The sequence below is a fragment of the Pseudophryne corroboree genome, chromosome 9 (assembly GCF_028390025.1).
Source record: "Pseudophryne corroboree isolate aPseCor3 chromosome 9, aPseCor3.hap2, whole genome shotgun sequence".
Lineage (NCBI taxonomy): Eukaryota > Metazoa > Chordata > Amphibia > Anura > Myobatrachidae > Pseudophryne > Pseudophryne corroboree.
In genome coordinates, this window is record NC_086452.1 from 318302672 (window position 1) to 318321140 (window position 18469).

The following is an 18469-nucleotide window of genomic DNA, read 5'->3' on the forward strand; positions in this document are numbered from 1 at the left end:
GTGAGTAATTAATACACCTGTGCCCTTGCTGGGTTACCTGCAAAACATGCACTGTGTGGGGTCCTGAGGACTGAGTTTGAGAACCCCTGCCATAGACAGACGGACTCGGGAGACCTGTGCACCAGATGAGCAGTTGTAGATGACGAAGGTATCATAGAAGCTGAACCCCATGGCCCACCTCACTCAGCACAAGTCGCTGAGCTGGTAGAACTGACCAGAGCATGCGAGTTGGCAAAGGGTAAGTCAGCTAATATATACACGGACTCTAGGTACGCCTTTGGAGTGGTGCATGATTTCGGGGCCCGGTGGCGCCTCAGAAATTTCATGACAGCAGCTCGCACACCTGTAGCGCATGAGTCATACATTAAGAGGTTTCTGACAGCCATACAGGAACCGGACAGAGTGGCTGTTATCAAGTGTAAAGCACACACAACCAAGACCCAATTTCACTTGGTAACAGCCGGGCGGACGAAGCTGCAAAATCATCAGGAAGCACCATCATACAAACTAACATCACACAACTGAATACATTTAACACGGTAAACATGCAACAATTAATTGAAATGTAAAATTTGTGTTCCCTACAGGAAAAGGCGGTCTGGAAGGTGAAGGGATATGGTCAGGAGTCCTCAGGACTTTGGAGAGATGAACACGGTAAGCCAGTGGCCCCCAGGGCATATCTCGCAAGCCTAGCTGAGGCGGCACACGGTCTGACTCATCTGGGCAAGGAAGGTATGTGCAAGTTGGTAAGAGCCTACTGGAGTGCACCAGGGTTCTCTTCTCATGCAGGTAAGAAAGCAATGACGTCTTACTTGCTTGAAGAAGAATATTGGTAAGAAAATACCAATGGAGCCATCCCATATCCCTCCTACAGACTGACCTTTCCAGGTAATACAAATCGATTTCATACAGTTACCACCCTGTAGGAATTTAAAGTATGTATTAGTATGTACCAATGTCTTTTCAAACTGGGTAGAAGCATTCCCCGCTGCCACAAATACTGCTGTGTTCACTGCAAAGAAAATTGTGCAGGAATTTATGTGTAGATATGGTATCCCTAAAATGATTGAAAGTGATAGGGGTACCCATTTTACAGGTGAAGTCTTTCAGGTCATGTGCAAACTGATGGGTATTAATAGTAAGCTGCATACTCCATACCGGCGACAGGCCAGTGCGAAGGTGGAGAGAATGAACAGCACTATTAAAAACAAGCTGAGCAAAGTGATGGCTGAAACTGGACTGCTGTGGCCAGAAGCACTGCCACTAGTGTTGTACAGCATCAGAACCACTCCCAGGTCACCGCTTAACTTATCACCCTTCGATGTTCTTTTTGGTCGACAACCCCATGTAATGATAGACCCCCAGGATGATTTGAAGTGCAATAATTAAATGACTGTGCAATATTTGGTTAGGATGAGCCAGCAACTGAGAAACCAGCAAAGGAATCTAAAACTGGCAATTCCTAACCTACCGAACAGTAATTGTCATGACATTGAACCTGGGGATTATGTGATGATTCGAAATTTTCTACGCTCAGGTTGCCTCATTGACAGGTGGGAAGGACCGTATCAAGTTTTGTTGACCAGCACGACAGCACTAAAGGTTGCCGAAAGAGAGACTTGGGTCCACTCGTCCCACTGCAAGAAGGTCGCTGACCCGGAGAAAACTCGTGATAAAGAGAAAGGTGAGGCGAACCTCGTATCACTAAAGAATCTATTCCGGGAAAGCTGAGAGGCAGGACTGTTTGACGGCACCTGAGCATGGAGAGCAGCAGAATCAAGGACGGTTGTCGTAACATTTTTCTTTTTTTCACCTCCCACTGCATTTTTCTGTTTTTTTTTCCCTATTTTATTTTTGCTCCTTAACGAAATGGATCCACACCAAGAGACTGTGTTTCCAGCTTTTTCTTGTGACTCTGTTTTTGATCAGGACAATTTGTTTTTGAGAGGGCCCCCGAGACGTCGAGCAAGGATCTGCAATGGGTTCTGATGGAGAGTATGGATTCGTAGGACCCCAGGATCAGCGCATCACTTTGGTCAAAGCTGGTATCAGTAAGAGATCTGGTAGTCACGGAGCTCGGAGGCAATGTGAAGGGTTATTGTCTGATGAATACTGCATATGTAGGTATTGCGAAAACATAGTCGAAGATGGATGCATCCAGAGATGTCAGTCAAACGATATCGACATGAGCGGACATCCTTTGAGTAATTACCACTCATTAGTGGGTACGGTCTTAAATCAAACAGAATGCTGGGTGTGCTCACAAGTAACTCAAGAACAGAGTAAGTCGAGATTAGAGCCATACCCTTTAACAATAGCTGAGGTACTCAAATTACAAGGGGGGGGGGACCGGTGGACAAGAAATTCAATATATCTAGGCCCCCTAGCTTGAAGCTCCACCAGTACCACGTAGATAGGTCACTGTTGTGCTTTAACGTGTCCAATTTCCGGAAACCAGGAAATTGGGAAGTGACAAAGAATAAGCAATGACCTTCTCACATAGAGCTGATAAAGTACCCATCAACTCCGAACTTGTACGTAAGATAGCCACAAGTGGGAGGTATTTTCGATATAGGTATACACGTGGGATCAAAACCATGTGGGCTGGAAAAGTGTTGCAGGGGTATTGTGCCCATATCATCCAGCCCGATACTTGTACTGAGAGCAAATTGGAGAACTGGGGACCGGTTTCTTTATAAGAAAAATCTGTGATATGGTTTTGTTGCATTTTGTCCCTTATGTTCTTCCAGATGATGCCTACTTCATATGTGGAAGGAAAGCGCACAAGTGGCTTACTCAGAGTTCTGAAGGGTTGTGTTATATTGGCAGAGTACTACCAGAGGTTATGACCATTGCATACGACAAAATGAAAGATATTCACCGCAACGCTCAGACTCCTTATACTCACACATTATGAACACATTGTCAAGAGACACCTCATAGATAGGACAGAGCACGCAGCCTCTGATTTGATCCATGAATACCCGGGGATTCAAATTCTTCTCGCATTAGATATCACCCATACTGCCAGAGGAATTATAAATTATAAGTACATCATGCGCTGGCGAACTTGATAGATATCACTGAGATGTATGATGACACCTTCAGGTATACGGGTAGGGAGCTACAGGCCTACAAGAAGGAGCTGGTCCAGTACAGAATGGTCTTGAATTATGTAACGGCTGTGACAGGTGGGTACTGTGTTACTCTGGCAACTCATTATGGTGTGAAGTGCTGTACGTATATTACGAATAGTACTGAAGACCCAATGGAGATCATAGATCAAAAGATGGATGAGATCTTGCAGTTGAAGTGGGAGTTCAGAAGGAAGCACAACCTTACCTTGACGGCTGTGGGTAATGAATTGATCAGCTGGGTCTGATGGTTGAACCCACTCAAATGGTTCTCTGGGTTAGGAGAGTGGGCGCAAAATGTAATTTTAAGTGTGGGAAAGTTTCTCCTCTGTATCCTGGGTGTCGTCATAATTATTGGTCTGGTATTCAGATATGTTCGAATTTTGACGCGGCGCAAACACAGGACACATTTGATGAGTCTAAGGAGCGAGAGCGTTGTAACAGCGGCAGATTTAATTTATGACCCATCCATAGAAACAGTGTTGTGATAAGGATTGTAAATGAATTTCATGGCCTGTTTCTTTCACCATTTTCCTGTTTTCCCCTCTACCCAGAGACATCCAACCGGAAAAGGTTTCAGTATACCCAAATTTATGTAAATGTATGTGTATGCTATTATGTGTGGATAACATTTATCGACTGTGTCATTAACTGAAGATTGCAGAGATGAGGGTAAGACACACAAAAAAAAATACATCTACCCCACATGTATCATCAGATAAATGTGCTCCCCATTTGTTGGTATAAGAAGCAGGAAAGGTGAGGGCTAATGGCCCTTGCCTAAAAAGAGCTTGGTAGTGTTTGTTTGCCCATGTACAGACCCTTAATATGGGATGAGAAGGATTTAATGTATACTTTGCAGTACCTCGAAGCTTGCTTAGAACATATACGGCACGATGATACATGCCTGCCAGACATTTACTCATACATACACGCTTTTTCTTATCCCACTAGGCCATACATTTCCCACCTACAACTCTTCCCCTGTTATCCGGAATTTTGTACATATTGTATATGTAATATTTTCAGTATTATTAGTTATGTGTGGCAGTTGTTGTTTCCTGCCAAAGGGTGGACTGTCGAAGTCGAAAATATTATACCCACATGCATCACATGCAAACACCACACAGAGCGGCCTCTGTGCGTCCGCTTGTTCTGTCGTGCGTGCGCATACCCGCACGTTCCGTATATTGGCTCACGAAGTCCTGCATATTAACGTGTGGTATGAGTAAATACGGTAGCATACGCATGGAAAAGCCACAAAGACATATCCGATATTTAATCCACATAGTGCATAATTTACACATAGCCTACACACACCACACCAGCAAGTTACATTTACTTCAGAAGTATAACAGAGGGATTCAACTTTACAGGATATGGGGGACAGAATTAGGTTAGGAAGTGGTGTTTGGTATCCAGTTGTACAGTATTTCAAGGGCAATATTCCGATGGCAGTTTGCAGAAAGTAGCACGCTCCTGCGCATAGATATGCGCAGGAATATATTAATATCACACTATTTACTGTACTCCTGATATTCGGCAGGAACCCAGTGGAGGACATCTGCAAGTGCACCTGGACCAGGCATCGCTCACCTATTCAAACCGACCTATGACCCCTCATGTACTGTAAATGACCAGCCCTTTGACCTATGAAAGAAGAGATTACAGTTTCCTTTGTTTCATGCTTTGGACTATTGTATAAAAACCAAGACTCCTGGCCGGCCTTAGTCAATCTGGAAAGATGACTTTCAGAGAATAGATTGTTCGCCTGCGCCACCCAGATCCAGTCCTCAAATGTATGTATCCATTGGTTGTAGCTTTTCTCTTGTATTGTTGTATTTCTCTGTGAACCCCCTTTTAAGTAAATATTTGTTGCTGCATTGGACCATAACATATACAATTGATGTCGCATTCCTTTCCTGTTACGTGTTTAAAGTATACTCGGTCGCACGTGTAGCTACTCTGTGCTTACGTGATGGCGTGCTTACGCAACATGTACGCATTTCATAGAGGTTTATCCCACACACGCTTAGCGGTCGCAGCAGCCTGAACATTTCTGTATTTCTGTATTGCTTTTTCCTGCAAGTTAAACGAACTTAACACCGGCGACCCGCTAGTCGGGTCACCGGCTTAGTACTCGCCACTCTTCTTTCTTCTGGCTCTGTTAGGGGTGGTGGCACGCTGCGGGAATGTACGCTCGCCGTGGTGGGGCTTGTGAATAGTTCCCTCAGGAGCTCAGTGTCCTGTCGCCAGGGAACGGGACCATTAACCCTGCAAGAGGTTGGGCCGTTACCGCCACTTAAGTCCAACGACGCAGGCAGGCTGGTGCCAACCAGCCCTGCCTGAAAATAACAAAAATAGAAAATAAACGCAGAAAAGAAACGCAGAAAACTCTTCAGTCGCTTCCATAAGCATGACTTGCTTCTCTGGGCACATTTTCTAACCTGAGTCTGGTAGGAGGGGCATAGAGGGAGGCGCAAGCTCACACTATCAAATTCTTAGAGCGCCCATGGCTTGGCTCGTAGTGGACTCATCTATACCCAATGGTACTAAATGGAACCCCATTATCCTCTAGGACATAAAAGAAAGCCGTTTTTCTGATTCCACCCCCCCCTTCCCCCACAAAAAAAAAAAAAATTATATATATGCCCAAAAAACAAACCCACCTCCTCAAACAAGATTACGTTTTTATTTTGTACGAAGATTTATATACACAAAAACAGTTAACCCTTACTCCTGCATAAAATCTAAAAATGGTCTTTTGGCTATTTTATTGCAGAAAGAAGGACTATTTACGAACCGCACAAATGTTCACCAGGTGCATTTTAAGATGACCCTACTCTTAAAGATCTTTGTCAGCACACAATGATTGTTAAGAAGAGGGGTTCACCTTAAAGCACCTTGGAAGTACATTCATTATTTAGACTTTCCCCTCTCTCTGAAATTAACATTCTGGGATCGATCTCACTGACCATATGAAAAGATGTTACAAGCACAAGATGAGGCAAGTACCACAAATATTCATCTACCAGCACTTCACCAGTTAGCTAATCTCATGCCCAGAGAACACTGCTCTTGCCTGGTAGGATTTCTGTTTTATGCAGAAAGTTTTAGTGTATATTTATCTTACTTTGGCATTAACAAATATAGATTTCACACTATACATTCATGTAGCTGAGAAAAGCATGAGCTAAAAACACTTGATGCCAAGATAAGTACACCATAAATGCCTGGTTCTTTGCAGACCGTAACATATTTCAAATGAACACCAATGGTTTCTGAATTACACAGCACATATCCATAGACTGTAATTTGACTGCAATACATCTGTGACACCTTTCACCCCCATTGTGCAAAGTTTCTCATTTGATATTCAGGGCCTGACTAAGGTGGACGGAGAGCAGATGTTTGCACGTTTAAGAGATTTTTTTTTTTTGCTACTGTGCAAAAAATCCACAAAAGGCAATATTGCACACGCAGTAACCTAACCGTACAATAGCAGTTGCGTATGGGATCATTAGAGGGAGACTGAATCAGGGGGGGAGGGAGGGGGGGAATTGGGATGTTGAAGGAGTTACATGGGCATGTAAATGGATGCGGCTCCGCTCTCTCAGCACTGCAGCCAGAGACCATACTTAGAGGGGTTTGCAATTGATATTGTACACTGTGCGAGCCATAGGCTGCTCCAGCAGCTGATGGTGGAGCATTCAGAACCACCAGCAGATTTGCTCTGTGCTTACATATACCCCTTTCAGATCGCAATGCCACCTTGGAATTGGAAACCGGTCCTTTCAGAGTGGGATCTGGCATTGGACCTTTCACACTGTGTCCCTGACCCGGCAATAGGCCGCGTCGGGTTGCCATAGAGGCAGGGGATGGAACCGGCGTCGGGTGCGGCGCTGGGAGATGAGATTATGTTGTGACCGAGTCCCATCGACCCGGCAACCTGTTCACACCGCCCCGTGTCAACCCAGCAATATACCAAGTTGATACCAGGTTATTTGTGAAAGGGGTAATAGTGTAAGTCTCGGGTTTACTCCGTCTGGTGCACACAATCACAAAAGGTGAATGCCGACATTGATATTTGCATATATTCGCAGTTACATGTATAGTGTCCCCCCTCTGAATCAGGCCCTTAGAGAAAACACTGTATGACAAGCCAAGCATGCTGTTGAAGTGTCAGCTTTCTTTTGCCAACACTGGAAATGTTCATGTTCCAGTAGACAAGATGGCGTGCATCTTCCATTACTTAAACAGAATAGTATTATATGATGCAGGTAATTGCTGTACATGAATTAAAACAACACCATCAGAATGGAGGTTACATTTTGCCCCAGATACAATTTATTTCCTTTACAGAGCATTACAATGCCTTAGCTGATCTTTCTACTCTTTAAAGTATGGTTTATCTTATCGGGCATCAACAAGATGTTACCAACAATATCAGACAGTAAAGTTTCACAGTAAGTCTTGCAGGATGGAATAAAAGCCAGCACAATGTTGAACACAGCACAGACAGAGCCACGCATCTAGAGATTTCCACTGTTCATTTTGCACGGTTGTAAAGTAGTAGTCACATAGGCTGATCGAACTCCATTTAAACAGTGTTCAAATGGACGCAATGCAACAAGAAAAATATTTATTTAGGCATGACCGAAATAGAAAAATCCTTGTATGATTGGACGTTTTACAACTACTTTGGAGTTAAAATATACTTTTGGAGTTGCAGCATGGATCTTAAGCTTTCCACAGACTGGAGGAGAACATCACAGCAGCAATAGTAATTGCCAATAAATACAAGAAACAGGCATGGCATACGGATCATACTGCAGCAGGTCCTGGAAAAGGTCTTAGAAGGGGGGGAAAAATAAAATAAAATTGGAATACGGTTTAAGATGTATTTCATAATGCTGTATAGTTAGGTGATTAACCATTCTGATGCAATCAATCATTCTGGGACTGAACAGTCTATGTTACTGGAAAAGAAAAAGCATGTGGCCAGATGCGATTCTAGTGCTGAAGCTCTTTCATACGGTTGAGTGCACTGCCGGCCTGGAACCATTCAATCTGTGTCTCATTGAAGGTGTGATTCAGGAGGATGGTTTCTTGTTTACCATTCTGATGGGTGATTATGCACTGCACAGGCTGCAGGTGGCCAGGGGAAGGGAAAAAAAAAAAAAGTTACAAAACAAACAAAAAACCGTCACATATGTAATCAGATTTACTTCATATAATAAAGTTTATTCTGCCGCACCATAAAGTATAGTACTTAGAAGATGTCTGTAAGCAAAAACGTAGCTACCACAGGTGCAGGGAGTGCAGTTACTATGGAGCCCAACTTCCCTGTGAAAATAAACTATATATATATATATATATATATATATATATATATATATATATATATATATATATATATATATATATTTATTTTACACCATTGGGTGGTAAACTTTTCCCTCGTGGTCCTTTAAAATATCTAGGTATCAGTGTGGGGGAAAAAAGATAAGATTCATGAACACACACACACACTTTTATTCTCATTTTTTTTAAACTTGGATTTTTATTAAAAAAGTAAACAAATAAACCAAGTAAAATATAATAAAAAAAAGTTTACTGTAACGGATATATTTAATTTAAATTACTTGCGTCACCATGAATCATGGCATGGTACAGCAAACTGCACACAAATCACACAAAATGCAAAAGGAAAGAAACCGCAATGGATGTTAAGTTACAATAGTTGGCAAATGCCTTGCCCGATTGGTGAATTTTAATAATACTATTCATTAGGCTATTTTTTTTTTTTAAACACCTTAAAAAGAAACCTACGTTTTGCAGCTTTGTCAGTACCCAAGCGGTTTTTCAGTTCTGATTATACCAAACCAAATGAAGAAAATATTCTTTCTACTGAAGCTGATGATGCTGTAGCTGTTAGCAACTGCTCTACTGCTACCATGACAGTCATTACCAGCTACAGTTTCTGAACCAATGCACATTTTCCATCAATTGATTGGAGCCACAACATCGTGGTCAAAGAAGAAGTCATTACACGGGTTTGCTTTTGCTTGGATCTTGACTAGTGTTTGTAGAAGGGTATTTAAATGTGCCTATTTTTCTTTGGCAAACTTAATAGCTTCTAATGTTTCTTCTGTTGGACAACTACCACAGTATCTTTGGTCCATCAAGTAAGCAAGAAAATGTGCTTGATTATAGCAGTCCAAAAAGGTTTTCATGCTTGATTTGCCCAGATTTATCAAGCCTTGGAGAGTGATAAAGTATCAGCCAATCAGCTCCTAACTGCCATGTTATAGGCTGTGTTTGAAAAAAATCACAGATCGGAGCGGATTGATAAATTGCACGGTGATAAAGTACCAACCAATCAGCTCTGATCTGTGATTTTTCAAACACAGTCTATAACATGGCAGTTAGGAGCCGATTGGCTGATACTTTATCACAGTGCAATTTATCACTCTCCAAGGCTTGATAAATCTGGGCCTTAATGCCTTCAAACTAACCTCTAATACTTTCCACACACGTACAACATTGTTTTTTCCAAACCCCCCCCCCCCCCCCCCTCTGATTTCAATCCCATGTTTTTTTCAAAAATCATGGGATTTAAATAAAATGGATTTAAAAATCAGCACATCCTGGTGGGTATGCCCCTGGACATGCTTATTGTTACAACTTTAGCACCTATGCTGCTGTTTCTTATTACTGTAATACTTTCTAACATTTACACTGCTACTTGTCACTTGGGGTGGTTGGGCTGTGCTGGCAAGGGGGTCCAATGTTCTGAAATTGAACCTTAGGAATGTTAAGAACCCACCTGATGAGGTCACCTGGTTGCAGAAAGTGGGCTGATAATTTTTTGCCCAAAAATTATGCAGAGAACCAGAGTTTGTTATAATGGTTTTGATAGTCAGTGTTCTTGATGTTCGGACTGTGCACCTGCATCTTTCCTTTTTCTGTAGTTATAGAATGGTTGGGCATTTGGAAACTCTTATGGAGCTGTCTGATGAATTCTAAAATGATCCATACACTATCTCCACATTAAGATAACTCCAGAATGGAGTCCACATGTCAAACTACTGATTTTTCATTACCAAGAAGATCAGGCAATTTCGACCACTTTGGGAATAACACTAAGAATTCCTCCTCTCCATACTTACCTATACTGGTTTTAACAGATTGAAAAGATATATAGTTATCGTAGACTTAAAGTCGATAACTATTTCTACTAAGTCCACAGGATAAAAATTGGGATATGAGGTAGCGACAGCGGCTTGGCACCAACAATCAAAGCTTTTGGCATCTCAGAATGTAACGGGCCAGTCCCCTATATCCCCGCCTTCAGAGACAAGCCTTGCAGACGTCAATGACAATAACGTCCCCGTTTTCCAGGTGAGAAATTTTAACTCTACCCTATGCAAGGGTTCAAACCAGTCCAATTGAAGAAAGGACAAAACCACATTGAGATCCCATGGGAGGTACAAAGGGCGGTTGCATATGAAGTACTCCTTTTAGGAAAGTTTGAACTTCTGGCAACATGGCAAGTTGTTTCTGGAAGAAAATAGAGCGCGCTGAAATTTGTACTGTGATGGAGCCTAAGCGTAGGCCCATATCCACTCCTGCTTGCAGGAAAAGTAGAAAACTACTAATTCCACGGGAGACATACTTCTTCCAGATACAATAATGTTTTGACGTTACCAGCTTCCTGACTTGGACCATGGGGGAAACCACCTGGAAGGGAAGACCTTTTCTTGCTAGAATCTCCCTCTCAAGTTCCAAGCCATCAAACGTAGCTGCTGTGAGACTGGATAGACATACGGACCTTGTTGAAGAAGATCCTTTTGGAGTGGAAGAGGACAGGGATCCTCCAGAATCATGGGTAGGTGGTCTCCGTACCACGCCCATATAGGCCAGTCTGGGGCAATTAGAATTGCTTGAACGCTTTCCCTTCTTTGTTTTTTTAGAACCCTTGGTATTAGCAGTAGAGGAGGGAACAGGTACACAAACTGGTACGTCCATGGTGTCATAAGCACGTCCACTGCTACAGCCTGTGGATCCCCCGTTCTGGAACAGTAACGGCATAGCTTCTTGTTGAGACGAGAATCCATCAGATCTATCTGCCAACAGCCCCACAGGTAAATTAGCTGTTTAAACACCTGGGCATGTAGGCCCCATTCCACCGGATGGAGATCATGTCTGCTGAGGAAGCCCGCTTCCCAGTTGTCCACACCTGGAATGAATATGGCTGAGATGGCCCTTGCATTGGTTTCCGGCCAGAGGATGATCTTTGACACTTCTCGCATCGCCGCTCTGTTTTTTGTTCCCCCTTGTCGGTTTATGTACGCCACTGCCGTGGCTTTGTCCGATTGAACCTAGATCGGCCGATCCCTCAGGAGATGGGAAGCCTGCAGCAGAGCACTGTAAATTGCCCCGAGTTCCAGGATGTTTATCGGCAGAGCAGATTCCTGAACTGACCATCTCCCCTGGAACTGGGCCCCTTGGGTCACAGCCACCCCCAACCCCGGAAGCTGGCATCCGTAGCGAGTAGAATTCACGAGTGGATATTGTAATTCCAGCCTTCGACCAGGTGAGGAAGTTGCAGCCACCATAATAGAGAGACTCAGGTTTTCGGAGATAAGGTTGACACATCCTGATGCATGTGCAGGCGAGACCCTGACCATTTGTCCAGCAGATCCAGCTGAAATGGCCGGGCATGAAATCTGCCATATTGGATTGCCTCATAAGCAGCAACCATGCTGCCCAGCAAGCGTAAGCAAAGATGAATGGACACCTTGCGAGGACGGAGCACTGAGCGGACCATGGCCTGGATAGCCAAGGCCTTGTCCATTGGAAGAAACAACCCTTTGAGACACTGTATCCAGAATCATTCCCAGTAAATGAAGGCGTTGGGTCAGTTCCAGGTGAGATTTCTGGAAGTTTAGGATCCACCCATGATCCGTAAGCAGGCGAATCGTCCGTTAGATGCTTTGCAATAGACGTTTCCTGGACATGGACGATCTCTTGATAAAGGCTAAGTAGGGAACTATGTTGACTCTCATCATGCGCAGTTGCAGCATCATCTCTGCCATGACCTTGGTGAAGACCCTCGGAGCTGTGGATAGGCGAAAGGGCAAGGCCTGAAACTGGAAATGGTTGTCCAAGATGGCAAACCTGAGGTAAACCTGATGAGGGGGCCACATGGTGATGTGTAGGTAAGCATCCTTGACATCTATAGATACCAGGAATTCCCCCTCTTCCAGACCGGAATCCCTGCAGGCAGTGGTTTCCATTGTGAATTTGAACACCCATAGATGTGTTTAGAGACTTCAGATTTAAGATGTGTCGCACCGAACCGTCCGGTTTTGGAACGACAAAAAGACTGGAGTAAAAACCCTGTTGTGTAAGGGAGGAGGTACAGGAACCACCCCTGTACGCAAAAGCTTTTGAATGGCCTCTTGCAAGGTAACTTTTGCTGCCAGCAAAGCTGGTAAGCACAATTTGAAAAATCTGTGAGGAGGAAGTGATTGAAATTCCAGCCGGTAACCTTGGGAAATGAGATCCCGGCAGGACTTCGCCCATAAGTGGGCAAAGTGTTGAAGGAGAGCACCCACCTGAAAACCGCCTTGCTGCTGGGGCCAACAGTCACGCGGAAGGCTTAGCAACAGGGGATCCAGAGGTCTGGTCCAGGTATGCAGCAGCTGCCGATTTTCGTGACTTACCATGAGAACCTCTCCGAGTGGTGGAGATGCCCCAGCCCCAGCCTCTGAACATCGCCACACAAAAGGACTGTACAGTTGGTCCTGTGTAAGAACGTCTAGCAGGCGGCACAGCAGACAGGTAGACTTACCCGCCGTGGCCTGGGAGATCCATTTATTTAATTCGTCCCCAAACAAGGCATCACCCGTAAAGGGAAGATTTTCGACACCCTTTTTGGAATCTGCGTCCGCTGACCATTTACGTAACCATAAAGCCCTGCTTGCCGAAACAGCCCTAGCAGTAGTGCAGCCATTTATCTTTCAGGATGCTGCTAATTTTATGAGCGAGGCTATAAAACAGTGTTTCCCAACTGCGGTCCTCAAGGCACACTAACAGTCCTGGTTTTAGAGAGATCCAGGCTTGAACACAGGTGACTGAATTAGTACCTCAGTTATTCAGGCTTCAGCACAGATGGTTAAATCAAAATATCACTAAAACCTGCACTGTTGGTGTGCCTTGAGGACTGCGGTTGGGAATACCTGCTATAAAGGAATTGTGTATGTGCTGTAGCAGAGTAATGACATCTTCCCGGGGCAGAGAGTCTAAACCATCAACAACAGAATCAGACCACTTTACCATTGCCCTGGAAATCCACTCATACACTATTGTGGCGCACTGTGCTACAACCGCTGTCGTATAAATTGCCTTGAGAGTGGTCTCAATTTTATGGTCAGCTGGTTCTTTTAGGGATATAGCCCCTGGTACCAGCAGTACCAATTTCTTAGACAGTCTGGACACACACACACGTGTCGACTGACGGGTTTTTTCCCCCAGACCTTCCTGTCCTCAGTCGGGAGGGGAAAAGTAGTTAAAAACCTCTAAAGAATTTTAAATTTCTTATCAGGGTTCAACCATGCTTCCCTGGCCACGGCGTTTAACTCTTTAGACACAGGAAAAGTGGCTGAGGACTTTGGTCCAACATTAAAGTACAACTCATCTGGTTCAGACTCCTGATCTGGGATGTGGAGAACCTCTCTAACAACAAAAATGAGGGCCTCAACCCCTGGAGACAGAGAGCTGTCCTCATCCATCTCATCATCCACATCAGGCTGATCAGAATCAGACTGGAGCACCTGTGTCAGTGAACGTTTAGATGAAACCACCAGAGGGGGCTGAGAAGTCTTTCTGGTATCTGCTGCTTTTTCAATAGAAGCAATAAACTGTTTCAACACCTGTCTCTCCCTTTCAGCTGCAGCCAATTCTGAATTGACATTCTGAATCATGCATTTAAAATTGTCTAACCAGTCAGGTGTCTGTGAACTGTGTCCCTGTGGAGATAAGGAGCATTGTTCACACACGAGCGACCCCGCTGAAGACAGGGTAGAGTTACAAGCAGCATACATTACCATGTCAACAGACATCTTACAGAACTGTAATACAGCGCAGCCCACTGGCCAACACCTCCACACAGACCCTAGGAGAGCCCCTGGAGTGACACTGAGGAGCAGACGTCAACACACACACACACACACACACACAACAGTACAATGTGTAAACTGTGTATGACATGACAGGAGTGCAGCGGCGTCACCGTTGGTGTGCTCCCCCCTCTCTAAGACCCCCAGTATAGAGTCTTGTAGCAGCGTGGGTCTCTGGAAGAGCAGCGTTCATGCAGCCTTGGTGAGCCACAGCAGGAAATGGTGCCTTCCTGCCTCTGGCCCCGATCTGGGAAGCCCCGCCCCCTGTAATGGTGCGTAGTCCCAGATTCATAGATAGGCCATGTTATTAAAACATCAGAATATGTATAACAGTACACACAAAGCCTTTAGTGTCAGTGAGCACTGAGGGGCATCTGCGCTGAGCCAGTTTGTCAGCAGCAGGCACCACAGCTCGTGGCCCACGCGCGACTTGCCACCAAAACTGCATCAGGGATCTACTAACCGGGACCCCAGTGTAACTCACTGCACCTGGAACTTCGGCATCTGTTAGAGGGTGGCAGCTGGCTGCCGGTATGTGCACACATACTAACTATGTGATCAGTACCAAAGGATCTTAGCATCCTAGCAGCTGGGATTACAAACCATTAACCCTCAGGAGGTTGGGTCAGTCCCCCCTCTAAGTCCCACGAAGCAGGTAGCCTGGCTGCCAACCAGGGTTACCTGAAAATAACTAACTAAAATAAAAATAAAGGAAACTGGAGCTCCAGAGAACTGCACCTGGCTCCTTGGGCACATTCTTCTAAACAGTCTGGTAGGAGGGGCATAGAGGGGAGGTGCCAGCACACACACACACAAAAGGTTTTAAAGGTTCAGGCTCCAGTGGACCCGATCTATATCCCCATGGTACTAAACTACAGAACCCCAGTATCCATTAGGACGTAATATAGTTATGGTAGACTTACCGTCGATAACTATCTTTCTCCTGCAGGGTCCACAGGTTATCCACAGAATAAACACTGGGATGTCCCAAAGCAAATATAGTGGTGGGGACACTGCTGATTGGACAGGAGAATCCTTCGCCCGAATTCTGCGTCCTGAGAGGCAAAAGGTATCAAAGGCATAATGTCTAATAAATGTGTTAATGGAAGACCATGTGGCTGTCTTACATATCTGTTCAGCTGAAGCACCACGCTGTGCTGCCCATGACAAACTTACCTTACGAGTAGAGTGAGCAGAGACATTAGCCGGAATAGAAAGATCAGCTTGAGAATATGCTTCTGAAATAGTCATCTGAAGCCACCTCGCCAGTGCCCGCTTGTCAGCAGGCCATCCTCTCTTGTGAAATCCGTAGAGAACAAAGTGCGTCTTTCCGATGGCACTGGTGCAATCCACATAGATCCCTAAGGGACGGACTCAATCCAATGAAGCATCTCCCGCAGAAAGGTCCTGCCCAATTTCTTTGTTAAAGTGGAATTTAGACACCACTTTAGGAAGATAATCAGATTTGGTTCTAAGACCTCTCTATCTGGATTTAAAAAAGAAAAAAAATCAGAAAAAAGGAAGGAGACAAAATAATGCCACCCCAAACCTGAAACTCTTCTAGCTGAAGCTAGAGTAGGAAGAAAGCTTTAACTGTCAACCATTTAAGATCCACTTGCTTTAGTGATTCAAATGGAGCAACCTGAAGCACCTTTAGGACTAAAAACTTAAATCCCAAAGACACTGCAGGAGGAACAAAGGGAAGTTGGATGTGAAGCATTCCCTGGAAGAAAGTAAGTTATCAATTTTCTTTTGGAACCAGTCAATGCAGACACCTGCACTCCGAAGGAAGCCACCAGTAGACCTTTGTCCATTCCTGCCTGAAGGAATGCTAGGACTCTGGAAACTATGAAAGACCTAAGGTCAAATTTCCTGTCACTGCACCATTGAATATAGGTTTACCATATTCGGTGATAAATGCGAGCAGAGTATGGTTTCCTTGCTCTGAACATTGTTTGAATTACCTGTTGAGAGTCCTCTTGCTTTCAGAATGGAAGTCTCAAGAGCAACACTGTCAAAGACAGTCGATCCAGGTGCTTGTAATGGTAAGGACCCTCTGACAGTAGATCTGGACGTTGAGGGAGTAGGAATGGAGCATCCATCGAAAGCCCATGCAGATCTGTGTACCAATGTCTTCTGGGTTAAGCCAGAGCTATTAGTATCACTGTGCCCTTTCCTTGTTTTACCTTTTGCATCACCCTGGGAAACAGGGCGATTGGTGGAAACACATAAGCCAGATGAAAGTCCCTTCTCACTGACAGGGCATCCACAATGAATAAATATAAATTGCTGCGCTTGTGGAAGGGAGCTGCTCAAGTTGTTGTTTGATGTTTAAAGAAATTTGTCTGGACTGAGCGCTTGTGTGTGCAAATGTATGGTGTTCTGAAAATGTATGTAAAGTAAATTAATAAATAAAATAAAAAATAAAATAAAAATAAAATTAAAATAAAATTAAAATAAAAATAAAGGGGGGGGGGGGGAAGGGGAGGGGGAAGTGCAATGTTTACAGCTCCTTTGTGAATAATTGTGGAGCTTGTGGACACTTTGGTGAGAGGGCACAGTCTTTTTTTGCAGTGGAAACTTTCCCTGACTTACCCTATTTTCCGATGCAAGTGTGGCTGGAGGCTCTGGTCTCTGTGGCAGCGTTTAGGTTGCTGATGGCATTTCCTGCTTATGCCGTGACTAACGTTCTCCTCCTCCTAGCCGCACTGTGGCCGCTGCTCCGTCCGTCAAACCGGAAGTTCGGATGTTTACTTCCGGTATTGGGGTGCTGGCGGCGGCGGGCTTCGTGTCCTCGGTGGTTGCTTCGTTCTTCTTGTACTCCAACGCGTACGCTACTGCTGTTGCATTGTCCGAGCAAATTTGAACTTGTTTCCTCTGAAGAACGTCCTTTTCCTGAATGAGTGCTTTATAAATGGCCCGAAGTTCCAATATATTTATTGGCAGTCAGCTTTCTTCCTTGGTCCACTGCCCTTGGAAGCAACTTCTTCCCGACACTGCTCCCCAGCCCTGAAGACTGGCATCGGTCAGGACTTCCCAATCGGATATCCAAAAGGGTCTCCCTTTGTCCAGATGGGATGTCTTTAGCCACCAGGCTAATGATCTCCTTACTTCCAGAGGAAGGACCATAGTCTGCGTTTTTATTGTCTGCAATGTCTGATCCTTTCCAAATGGAATGGTTTTTTTTTCATCAGAGGCCTTGAATGGAACGGAGCATACTCCACCATGTCTAATGTCGACACCATCAATCCCATCACACCCATTGCTGCATTTTGGATATTTTGTTCAGAGGTAAAAATAAGAATTTACTCACCGGTAATTCTATTTCTCGTAGTCCGTAGTGGATGCTGGGAACTCCGTAAGGACCATGGGGAATAGACGGGCTCCGCAGGAACCTGGCCACTCTAAAAGAAAGATTAGGTACTATCTGGTGTGCACTGGCTCCTCCCTCTATGCCCCTCCTCCAGACCTCAGTTAGGGAAACTGTGCCCGGAAGAGCTGACACAACAAGGAAAGGATTTGGAATCCAGGGTAAGACTCATACCAGCCACACCAATCACACTGTACAACTTGTGATAACCATACCCAGTTAACAGTATGAACAACTGAGCCTCATTTAACGGATGGCTCATAACAATAACCCTTTAGTTAAGCAATAACTATATACATGTATTGCAGAGAGTCCGCACTTGGGACGGGCGCCCAGCATCCACTACGGACTACGAGAAATAGAATTACCGGTGAGTAAATTCTTATTTTCTCTGACGTCCTAGTGGATGCTGGGAACTCCGTAAGGACCATGGGGATTATACCAAAGCTCCCAAACGGGCGGGAGTGCGCGGATGACTCTGCAGCACCGCATGAGCAAACTCAAGGTCCTCCTCAGCCAGGGTATCAAACTTGTAGAACTTAGCAAACTTGTTTGACCCCGACCAAGTAGCAGCTCGGCAAAGCTGTAAAGCCGAGACCCCTCGGGCAGCCGCCCAAGAAGAGCCCACCTTCCTTGTGGAATGGGCTTTCACCATTTTGGATGCGGCAATCCAGCCGCAGAGTGAACCAGCTGAATCGTGCTATAGATCCAGCGAGCAATAGTCTGCTTCGAAGCAGGAGCGCCAACCTTGTTGGCTGCATACAGAATAAACAGCGAGT

The 18469-nt window shown here is 44.7% G+C and overlaps 1 protein-coding gene across 1 annotated transcript in view; it reads right to left on the minus strand.

The window, feature by feature from the left end:
- Window positions 1-7458: 7458 nt before the first annotated feature.
- ACO2 (aconitase 2) overlaps window positions 7459-18469 on the minus strand; it is a 215320-nt gene continuing 204309 nt past the window's right edge. The window contains exon 17 of the mRNA XM_063940467.1: window positions 7459-8282. Within this exon, the coding sequence (XP_063796537.1) occupies window positions 8148-8282 (135 nt within the window). The 3' untranslated portion in view covers window positions 7459-8147. The remainder of the gene's footprint in view (window positions 8283-18469) is intronic.